At 36.8% G+C, this 12,049-nt stretch overlaps 1 protein-coding gene across 2 annotated transcripts in view; it reads left to right on the plus strand.

The window, feature by feature from the left end:
* Positions 1–12,049, plus strand: part of PTPN3 (protein tyrosine phosphatase non-receptor type 3) — a gene marked incomplete at its 3' end in the record, with an annotated part of 96,225 nt that overhangs the window by 54,804 nt on the left and 29,372 nt on the right. For both annotated transcript variants that reach the window (XM_082307220.1, XM_082307221.1), the window contains exons 14-16: positions 7,561–7,584; positions 9,847–10,045; positions 11,037–11,114. In XM_082307220.1, coding sequence (XP_082163346.1) covers positions 7,561–7,584; positions 9,847–10,045; positions 11,037–11,114 — 301 coding nt within the window. The remainder of the gene's footprint in view (positions 1–7,560; positions 7,585–9,846; positions 10,046–11,036; positions 11,115–12,049) is intronic.

Genomic DNA, 12,049 nt, shown 5'->3' on the forward strand with positions numbered 1-12,049 from the left:
ATAGAGCTTTATTCACAGGGCGTGAATAGGTTTGCCTATCTAAGCCAACCATCTCAAATCACAGCTGCATACAAAACCTGTCATCAAAGACAGTGCTGAAGAGGACTTCAAGAGGACTTTTGTTTAGCCCAGGGCTCCCCAGCCTTTGTCAAGAAAGCTTCCCCTGTCAGTTTTCTCCTCTGTGTTGCCCTGCTGCTGTCCCACTCATCTGACTGCTACTGCCACTGAAAAAATTAACACTAACACAGACATGGAGCCCACACTGAGCCTTCTGAAGTCTCATAGGTTGCTTTCTGTGTTATACCCCACTTTTTGTTACGGCTATGCCTCACCAGATCAGAACAGGTTATCTAGTCTATCTTCTGTGTGTTGTACTCGCTCTGTCACTAAATTTATCCTATGTCTACATACATATGCACATACTACTTCTATTATTTTTTTTAAAATGATTTCAAGAATAATATTAAGATAAAACATACTAATTAGTAAGTGCACTTGTTTGATAACTCTTTTTCAGTTAAAATTGGCTTTCCCTAGTCTTGACTTCTTCATTGAAGCACTGCTGCTACTGACTTACTACATTACTTACTTAAAGCAAGGTAGAAAAGCTCTCTGTTCTGTGAGGTTACATATCTTATCTTCAGATGTCCTTAAACACTGAGGTATGCATTAGGGCAGAGTTATGAATATGCAGTCTTACGGTTTTCCTTTAAGATAGAAAATAAAATAAATTAAATTGTACTATAAGGCTTTATTATTTCTAAAGTTATCTCTGCTGAAAAGCTGCTTTAATTTGGATTTTTTTTTCCAAAGTTGTGTCATACCAACAGGCTACCTGGCATCAACCCATCCTAACCATCTATTATCCTGATAGGTAGCCTGAATAGAGCTCCTGGAAAAGCCTGTCTTTGAGAAAAATGTTTCCCTTTCAGTGTAACAGGTTTAAGCCACAGCTGGTCACTTTTAAAGGCAGGCTGATGGACTTGTGCAGGGAATTCTTTTTTGTAACAGTTTTCCCTTTTTTAGCCTGGTATGGTACCTGAAGATTACCACTGTTGCACTTTTTCTTGATAAAGGTACCACTAGGGTTTCCAAATTTGGAATGAGGAAAGCCTCGCTGGTGTAGAGGAAATAATCATCGTTACCGATATGCCTTTCCATGACACTAATGCAATCTGTATGCTACTGTGTCATCTGAGGGCAAAAGGCAACAGTAAAAATGAAGTAGTCATACTGGAGTATGTGACACTGTTTCAGGACCGGGTTGGGAAATTCCAAAATGTCTTCGGTTTAAGCAGTAACCTTCAAATCTAATTTGGCTTTAACTGGGACAATAGGCTGATTATATTTTGGAATCATGTACTCTGACATGCTTGATCTTGTATCAGATGGCATTTTTTGTCTTGAAAGACTGTACTGTCTGTCCTCAGTGCTAGTTCTGGTTCTCAGTATTGACATTTGTTTTTTTTAAAAATAAATTTTAAATGTGGCTAATATATAGGGAATGTACCTTAATGCTGATCACACGCAGTAGTTTGTGTAGGATCCTTCACCAATGAACTGTTACAAGAACAGAAAAAAAATTGAAAGAAATTAGCTTACCCTTTACCTTCAAGTAAATAAGTGATAATTGAAACAATTAAAATGAGTTTGCTTGTTTGCTTATGTTCAAGTATTTGTTGTAAATTAAAAACCTGTAGATTAAAATGTTTCAATAATACACATTTTAAACACTTGGTGAACTAAAAATACCAAGGTCCAAGGTTTGCCATGAAAACATAGACATGTAACCAAGTAGTATTTAAGGAGCTTTGAACTTTAATTTTCCCTGTATGTTTCTTTTCCTTTTTCTCAAGCATCTTCTTGTGCCTGAGGTGTGATACAGATGTTCACACTTCAGTGAAATGAGAAACGAAAGTGAATGAATGAATGTCAAGAAATGAAAACTGAAAACCACTCTGTTTAATGCTCTTAACCTCCAAGAAAACAGCTGTGGAAAGCTGCATGGTTTTCAGACAGTCCCTATGAAAAGGGAAAAGTATCCTCCACTCTTTCCCTGTTCATGGATTTAAGGTTTTAATCCAGCTTTGTGAGAAGACCATGGGTTGTTACCAACTCCCACACTTGCCCCTTAATTGAATGTCGTCCCACTGAAGTGAGCTGCTGTTTCTTTCAGACAAGAAGGTGTTAAAGCAAAGGGTACTGAAACAAACAGGTTTCTTTGTGGCTCAGGATAATCTTATTCATGTTACCTATGCAGGACCAGTTTCTCCTTTATGTGAGGAGCAGAGCTTATTTTTGACCTTGTGAATTCAGGTTTAATGGCTTGTGCTTTTTTAAAAATGTTTTTATACTATGGGTGGAATAGTTTAGAGTGTTAATATAGCTGTTGCTTGCCCTCTTAATGCCCTTTTTCATGTTGTTGAACACACTTCTCTGGGAATGGTACATGTTAGTAAGAATATATAAATTTAATTATGTATATAAGGTGCTATTTTAAGGGAAAAAAATAACTGGATTATTGGCTTGGAAAAGTAACCTGATTGTGGAGGCTCATGCTACTTGAACTGTATTCAGTTTTTCTTGTTCACTCTGTAATTAAATAAACCAAAAATGAATGTTTGGTTTAGAACAGCAGACTGCATAGGAACAAGTGTTTTGGTAGTTTTTTAGAGTAGACTCAGACTAACAGAAAATATTAGCTGTGAAATTTTCTGTTTAACCTGTATTTCAGAAAGGCGATTATTATAAAACACGTTTCTAAGTGACGAGGTATAGTATCAGTCAGTAAGAAAAACTTACTGACAGATCAGGCATTATAGGTCTTTACATATAAAATCATACTGATTGGTGAGATAAATCTGGCTAGTTATTCACAGATGTGAGCATGTAATGTATGAGGAGAACCAGAAGGCTGGGGGGGGGGTTGAGGAGGGGTCGGTCGCATTGTTGCCTTACTCTGCCAAAAAAGGGCTATCAAGAACACGGAGCCAACTCTTCTTGGAGGTGCACAGCAAAAATGTGAGGCAATAGACACAAGTTACAGCAAGGGAAGTGCTCAAAAGACAGTGTGGGGGGCAGGGGGAAGAAATCACACTGAGATTAGTTAAGCCCTCGTACACATTGAGAGAAAGGTGGAGGTGTTTCCATCCTTGGAGAACCTCAAAACGTGACATGATCAAGGACCTGAACTGAACCTACCTTTGATGTTGGCTGTTTTTTGAACAAGAGTTTAGCTGATCTCTCAAGATCCCTTCCAACCTAAATTGCTTTGAGTCTACAATTCCACTTGTTATAAATGCAACATATTCCTGCATAAGTGTTTCTCTTAAAGTTAAACATGCTTGCAAAGCTACAAACATCTTTAACTTATATTCTAAAACTATCTTTTGCTGGTGATATAGATGGCATAATGTGTACAGTGCCAGAGTTGGAAGGGAAGGAAATGAAATGATGAACTAGTATGCAAAGAGGAAATTCACTTGCACTATGCTATGAATTTCTGGAAGTGCATATACGATCCTGGTGTAAGTGTGATGCATCATCTGGTGAAGGTATTGCATTGAAAATAGATTTCCTGAACGTATGCTGTATTTGTTCAATTCTTTCAGCTTACCATTTTGATAGACAATAAACTGTAGCTGCATAGTGAGATTTGATGAATGTACTATGGGAACAAATCATTATTTTAACTAAAATATAATTCCTGTTGTGAACAGAATTTTTAAAGCACTACAGTTGATGAAAGTACCCTTCAGATGTGTCCAGCCAAGTCCTAGTAATTACTTTCTTGGTAGAAAACTGCAAATAACTTAAATTAAACCCAGTTATTTATCCTTAATTTTTAATCATATACAGACATGTTGTTCAATTCCCTTGTTCTTACAAAATCTGCTGCATTTCACAAGGGTCCGTTGTCCTTATTCATGTACTTCAGTCTTTCTCAAGGAAGATGTCCTTCTAATACTAGGCAATGGATCTCAGAACATTTCAATTAGTTTCAAATTAAGGTTTTAAAACTACTACTAATGGACTTTTATGAACTTTACTGTGCTTATCCACTCAAATATACATGAAAATAGTACATGTATATATTTTGCTTACATGTAAACCTTTCTTTTTAAATATATGTACTTATTAAAATGTACTACACTTTCCTTGCCAGTTCAAAAAACAATCATTTTGCATCCAAAAAGAAAGTCTCAAAGTTGAATTGCAAATCGGTGATAAGTGAAATTTTGCAGCAAGCCAAGCAGTTGCAGAGTATCAGAATACATGAAACTTTTATGGAAAGTCGGTAAACTGGAATATGGTCCATAGGGGCAATGCAGAGTAACTGAAAGTATCCTTTTATGGCTGATGGCAGCAGCTTACAAATGTGAATGTTTGGAATTTATAGAAAATCACCGAAAAACTTGTGTATACCATGAAGTCCACAAGTTTTTCCTGTAATGGTACTCTTAAGTATGCAGTACAAAGACTCTACGTGGCGTTCTTACACAGTTGTTTTGTTCATAGAAATGCTGAATGTTAACTGTGCAAGTCATTCTGTATCTAAATTTCTCTAAAAGGCAGCAAAAAAGTGCTGCTGTAAATATCTTCTACTTACTCGGCTTATGAATAATAATCCCAGTTTTAATGGTGAGCCCTCAGAAAAGAGGTGATAATGGAAGTGCTGGCACACTCAGTCTCCCCAGCCCCGCAGGTGTTACAATAAAAGAAGCTTTAAGAACTTCAAGAACACCACAAGGGCATAAACCTACAGATGTTTCCTTCAGTTGTTTGTAGAGGGGGAGTTTTGCTACAGTTCTATTGTTTCAGTTGTCCCTTTTCTCTCGGGGTTTTACTCCGCTGTAGTTTATCATCCTCAGTTCTCAGAATAGCAGAACTCCCTGGTAGGGCACACTGAAATGGGGAGGAGGGGTCTTTCCTTAAGACCTTTCCTTTCTGTCCTCCTGACAGAAGAGGAGAGTTAGTTGGGGTGTTTTTCAGGGCAGAGTTTTATTATAAAGATTATCACTGACAGGGCAATCCATAGTCAGTGAAAGATGGAAATGGCATCATTTTAGATATATTGTGGAGCAAGGAAGAGAAATTACCTGCAGTTTTGAAGTGTTTCTTGTTAGCTGCACCAATGGAAAACTTAATCTCCTTGCAAGGAAGGGCACTTTTTCTTGATGAAAAAGTTGAATGGCTGGTCTGGTGAGTGTTCTCTTTTCTTGACTTACAATATGGTCCTTGTCCTCTGTTGTGAAATGAGGTAGCTATGTTAGTAAAATGTGGAATACTGTACAGCGAGAAAAGATCGTCTAGTTATTCACGTTAACATATCAGTGAGTAATTAGATGTTAGAAATACTATTTTGTGGAGATCAAAATCCTGCAGCTATAGCGTGCTGAGCTAATAAGGAGTTTAAGAAGACACAGCTGCATTGTCCCTGATGAATTCTCTTAAGCACTGAATTTGATCTCTTTCTAGGTCAAATTTTTGCTTACCTTTTTCCACTTTAAAAGGTTACAGAATAATTCAGTAACTCCTTCAGAGCTGATATGTTTGAATTAAAGTGCAATAATTCAATAGATAAACCTTCAGCAAATATTACTAAGAATTTATATCCCCCATCTAAGTCTTCAAATGTATTGGTGAGGTGATGAAAAATATGCTACAGTATATGAATGGAAGCCTCAGTTGTTGATTTCTGTCTCAAATGACCTCACTCTATTGGGGGGAAATCACGGGGATATTATATTAAAATAGGGACCTTGTGTCTGTTTGCATCACAGTTTTGCGGGGTGTAAATTTATGGTGAAGGCTTTTGAAAGGGGTTAACTTATGGCAATGTGAATTCCACGTAGAATTTGGTAATAGAGTTGTAGCTCTACTATGGCAAAATGTAGAGAAGACGTACAGTTTCATTGTTCTTTGCCTCACAAGGAAATCAATTAGCTTAAACGAAAATAAATTCAATGTTTTTTTTATTTTTAGCATGACTTCCTAAGGAAATAAGGCTTATGTCATTGCACTGCCTGTCTGCCTCTGTTCCCACTTCAGAACGTCTGGATGATCGCAGTCAAATCTAATGTAGGAGTCGAGTTTTCAAAGACACAAAGTTTTCTACAAGATTAGTGAAAGTCAATGACTGGGCAGAAAAAAAAAAAACAACTTAAGTTGATCTTATCCTCTAACTGAGCAATTACAGTACAAGTTAAATGGCTGTCTGTTCCATTTAGATGTGGGCTGATCAGGCAGCCAGTGAGTGCACATTCCCAAAGGATCTGCTGTGCGCTGCTGGCACTTAGAGGGTAAAAATACTATAGGCATTGCAAGAAAGAACCAGAGGTATTTGTGGGAGAGTGGGGATGGATGTCAGTGGAATCAGGAGAGGGGCATGACTGCAGTAAAACAGGAAGAAGTTTAGTGCTTTAAAAAAAAAAAATTAAAAGTACACGCAACCCGAAGCTCCACAGATTCTTAGGGAATCATGCTTCACCATCTCTGCCTCTCAAGGATGAATTTCTTATGTGTTCTACAATATGAAGAAAACTTAACTAGACTGATACTGCTGCTATTTCTACTGTAGTTTTGACAAAACGTAGTGCGTAATTCTTAGTATTGAGGTTCTTTTAAAGAACGGTAATTAAAATTTTACTGTATACTATGAATTCACTCCTATAACTCAACAATTCAACAGCTCTACATTCAAACCAAACTACTTCATGTTTGTATTTTTCCAGCATGGACTTATATCACTCCAGGTTTTTTTGGTCATTACTTAATTCAATTTGTAAAGCTATCCCATCTGCCTTAAACTTACTTTGCTTTGCAAGTACCTTTTTGGTAACTTTTACTTTCAAATTTACCCTTACTGTCACAGCTATGGTTTTAATTGATGTAATACAGTTTAGCTCACTGTTTCAGGTGATTTCTGATGAAGCTAATTGAGTGCCTTGGAAAATGCTATGTACTGCGGATTTTGATTTCTTTTCCATGCTAGATTGTCCTCATCTGTGTAACCACTTCTGCTGTATTTATGCTTTGTCTTAAAGTTCTCTGTCAACATCTGTTCTGCTCTTGAATTATGAGAATGTGTGAGAAAATTCATGCTTCTGAAGCAGCCTATGCTCATTTCTTGTTACCTATACATAAAGATTTTGCCACTCTTAACTTTTTACAAAATACAGTCAATGACATCTGTAGTCGTTGTGATCCACATGTAAAACTTTCTTAAATGATGTAGTGTGTCTTGCTAAATAATCGCCTCTGTAACTCCTACGTAGTTTAAGGTGCGGTAGCAGATGGGCGTTATCTGTAGTTGGGCTTGTGCCAAAAGTGGAAGTGAGTGGTTACAGCTGCCCTGGGATTTTTGTTGAGTGTTTCATAAATTCCATAATTGTCTGATTCAGACTTTCAGCATAAGATTAAGTATTCTTTAATTTACTGTGAGCACACCCTTTGGCTTTTATGAAGGCATAATTTTTTTTTTATTAGTTTAGTTCTTGTTTTCCTGAAGATTTAACTTAGGTTAATTTAGTTGCTTGTTTTTTTTTTTTTTTTTAACAGGTCATCTGAACAAGAATCACCAAAGTGAGTTTTCTTTGAACTTTCTACTATAGAATCCCTAGCTTTGATATATAATAAAATACATAAGTTGAACTGATTTTTCAAAGTACTGGTCTTGTATGGTTAGAAGAGACAAATATATGTATCAACCAATGAAGATCGTAAAGATTTGTGGAAAAAAAAAAAGTTTTTGGATCAGGATGTGCAAAGTATTAAGTTCTAATACACCCCTAATCACTATTAACAAAAAAGTTGGTTAAAAACTGTTGTAAAAGTTTAATGATGCAAAAATCCACTGGTAATTTTATCTGGTAACTCTTTATATAGTGCCAGAAGGCATTAACTGAAATAATTTGTCATATTTTTCTGGTATCGTTAATTTTTTTTCTACACTGAAAAATCTTTATGATCTGTAATCTTAACTTGTTTTTGGTTTTTTGGGGGGGGGGTTGGGGGGTTTTTGGGGGGTTTTTTTGGTTTTGTTTGGGTTTTTTTTAATTACTATGTTCTGAAAACCTTATTAGGATGTATTTACATATACAATGTTCCTACTTGCTTACCATTGACCTCACAGGAATCATCAAGAGTCCTGGAAGCTGTCAGATAAAACCAAAATTTTGACAGTATAATTCCTTTAAGTGTCATTATAGTTCACTACTTAAAAGGATTTTCAAATTATTGAGAGTACCAAGTGAATATCCCCCAAACACTGAAAAAATATTTTCTGGAATAACTGAAAATTCTGCCAATATTGCACAAAAAACACTTCATTCCCATTGCCAAGTCCACATAGTATAACTGAACATCAGAAATATTATGGCAAAAATAAGTTGGCTTGATGGCAGCTTTCAGAATGTTTGCATTTGCAGTCAGATTTCACATGCTGAGAAATAAGTGTTTGCATTATTAAAGTTTGCTGCAATGTGAGTCCTGTATGTTAAAAGCCTAAGCTACATTCCTCTATAGTGTAGCATTACTTCGTTGACAGCTAGCAGTGGCTGCTGGAAATGGTTCAGAAAAGCTCACATATACAGTTACACTAGTACCAGAGCAGAGAGAATGCTTGAATTTACAAATTTCAGTGCCAGGGTTTACTTGCATATACTTCTGCTACTATAACCCTGTGAAAATTTGATGTTACTTTTAGGGATAAACTGCAATAAATAACTAACAGCCCGTGTACTTCCAAGGATCAAATATGCTTCATTGCAGTACTGGGCTGTCAGTAGCAGTGCAGATTATTCTTGCGAGATGTACTGCTACTGAGCGTGATGATCTATCATGTAAGTGAAAGGTGTGTCTGCAGTGGGGTAATACAAGTAGCTGGGACTCAGTTTTTGCCATCCGCAGTGCTGTATGTTAGTGATATGAAACAGTGTCTGAACTAAACCTGAGCTTTCTCCAGGACAGAGGTTTTCACAACGTACTATGTAGTATTTGTAAAGACGGAGCAATGCGTATATATAGTATCTGCGAGTTTGATCCAATTAAAGAAGGGCTTTCATTGTGTTAGACAGAGGTCTGCATTCCATCCTCTTCAGAAGAGGGCATGTAGTTAAGCAAATGTTTGAATGGTCCTGGAGCACAACTAGGCGATTAGGCCAATTCTAAGATTTGAGGCGTTCATTTACTTACTTGTTTTTGTTATCCTTGAATTTTAAGGTTCTTGACTCACTAGGTCAGGTCTGCACCCCCACTTAATTCTAGGTCCTTCTTCATGGTTGTAGCTACCTCAATGACAGAATGTATTAACTGTCATTAAACTTTTCATTGTCACTTCATTTCCTGTTTCTCTGACAATTTACTACGGCTTTTCTGCAAAGCACGTTCTCCCAGAGGGGTAAGGTTGAGATGGCACTCATAAGAGGGAGGAATGAAAAACAAGTACTTTGCAAGAATGAGAGTGGAATCATGGCAAAAGGTTTTCATGGGTAGGACTGGCAACTGAAGTGCCTTTCTCCTGGGGTTCGGCTCTCTCCATGTTACTGTGATTTCCTGTACCATTGCAACAGTGCCTTTCACTGCTAACATCCAAATATTTTGCTAAAAATATTTTTGCTACTCTAGTTTTGTTTTGTCCATTCTTCTGGATGTCCACTGATCAAATGATAGGCTTAGGTCGTACTCCAGTCTTGTTACCCTGCACCTCAAGAAGTGGTATTAAATCTAAAGTATAAAGTTGGCTTGCTCTTTTAACTAGGCAGTACATTTGTATATTTTACTACTTAATTTAAAAATCTGGATAACGATATCTTTGTAATATTTATTTATCCTTTTTAAATGAAGGAATGTATTGGGAAACAGTCCAACGCGGAGTTCTCTGACCCGTACCTCACCTAAAGCCTTGGCTCAGTCTCCCAATGGAGTTGGTAACATTTCTGGCTCTTACCCATTGGAAGGGGTTGATAAACAGTTCTTAGAAACATATGACAACGTTACAAAAAGTAGCTCAACGGAAGATTCCAGTCAGTACTACTGCGATAAGGTATGGTCAATTGCCTTCTTTTAAAGTCAAAACTAATACTAAATGTAGCTTTGAACTGTAGATTAAGAACCCACAAAAATTGTGGATATATTCCAGGATGAGAATATTTTATGTAGCAGTAAGAATAAATCTTGTCTTACTACTCAAATTTATCCAAGATCGTGTACACAGTATGATAGGCAAGCCTGCCAACTACATTGATTTCCTTAGTGTTCAGGTTTCCAGAAGCATCTCTGGGGGAAGTTCCTAGTGGAATGGGAATACTTATGTGATTAAATCTTATTCTTCCGAGGAAAGATCAGATAACTCAAGCTGTTGTATGTCTTGATGGCAGGCACAACTCTGCTTTATCCCAGGCGTCTCCTCTTTAGGATGGCTAAACATCATCCTTTGAATTCTGCGCTGGCTGGAGAGCAGCTGCACCCTGCTAGCGTTATGGTAGTGGATCATTCCTCCCCTTCCTCCAGACTGTTCCAGAGTGGTGCTGATCAGCTTCCTCACCTGCCTGTCCAGTAGCTGCTGCCAACTTTTAATCCTTCTGGCTTGTGGATCTCTTGCAGAAGATACCAATGCACCCATTTACAGGAGAAAAATTGGGGAAAAAGTACTCGCTTTCATAGTCCTTAGAGCAGAATTGATTCAGATGTGTTGCACCTAACTTTTTTTTCCTTTTAAGTCACCTTTAGTAAAGACAACACATTGAAAATTTTAATAGGAGCTATCAATTCAGAAAGCTAAGATGAGAGTAACAGTGTTAGGACAGAGCAAGCAGAGAACATATTTGCTGTTATGTATGTTGCTATTTTTACAATTTAAAAGGTTACAATCATGAGTATATTCTGTAACCTTAGCTTCTTCCTGTTTTAAAAGTGGATTCACGTAGAGTATTCTTGTTCAACACATCTAAATTTGGATGCACTATTTCCTAATTTGCTGCTATTGTCTTTTAAAAATTAGAAAAGTTTTGGTTTGTTTTTTCTATGTATTGCAGAATGACCTAATTGAGGGAGATCTACTTTTGGTGCGTATCATACCAGATGAAGACGGGAAGTTTGGATTTAATCTGAAGGTAAAACAGCAATCTTTTAGTTATTTTTAAATGGTTTGTATGTATGCTTTGACTTTATGATTATTTTTTCATTTTTAATGCAGTGCTATGGAGAAAGCAATGTATATTCTACAGGAATTTCTTACAGACTGAGAGTTTTTAGAGTAGCAGCCTAATACTTAAATGCAAATAAGCCTTTACTAGTTCTGTGGTTTTTAGTTGCATATACTATGGGCATGGCACATTTCCAAAGCAGACTGCCTCTTTGGCTGCTTAAATATGAACTTGGAAGCCTAATTTAAGGCATCAACTTTTGGAAAATTGGACCTCTGTATTCTAAAACATGTTAAATAGTTTGTGCTATCCAATTGAGTATATCCATTTAAAATCGTATTGGAAAAGTGAAAATTAATTTGTGAAGAAAATGGAAATTACTGTTGATAATTGACTACTGTAAATTTTTGACATTCCCTCACTGAAATTCCATTTAAGCAGATAGTGTAAAGTAGCCATAATATCAAAATTGGGGCAGAGTTTGATCTTTTCACCTTGAGCATTTATTGGTGGGGCAGTGACAGAACATCACGTAAAGAGAATAAGGGAGCACAGTTGTCCGGAACTTTGATCCTACCTGATCCCTTGCAGGTTCATCACAACATCTAAGAACACTGTCCACCTTGCAAGTTCAAGTGTTGAATTAGGCTTGCTTGAAGGGTAGGGTTAGAATAAATGCTGCATTTGATCTGTTTATTGCCTATTAAATATATGGCCAAGCAAAGACACTGGGTCTAGTTTACTGAAAATTGTTAGATTTAAAAACACCGCACCCTCCCCTCCATTTACTGATGAAAATTCAATCTTACTAACCCTGCCTGTAATGACAGAGCATAAAGTTTATATAAAAGCAAAAATAAGTGATTACTTGTTTTAAATGCTGCTTATGCTTATTATAATGA

Source organism: Platalea leucorodia (genome assembly GCF_965183815.1).
Source record: "Platalea leucorodia genome assembly, chromosome: 1".
NCBI classification, from domain to species: domain Eukaryota; kingdom Metazoa; phylum Chordata; class Aves; order Pelecaniformes; family Threskiornithidae; genus Platalea; species Platalea leucorodia.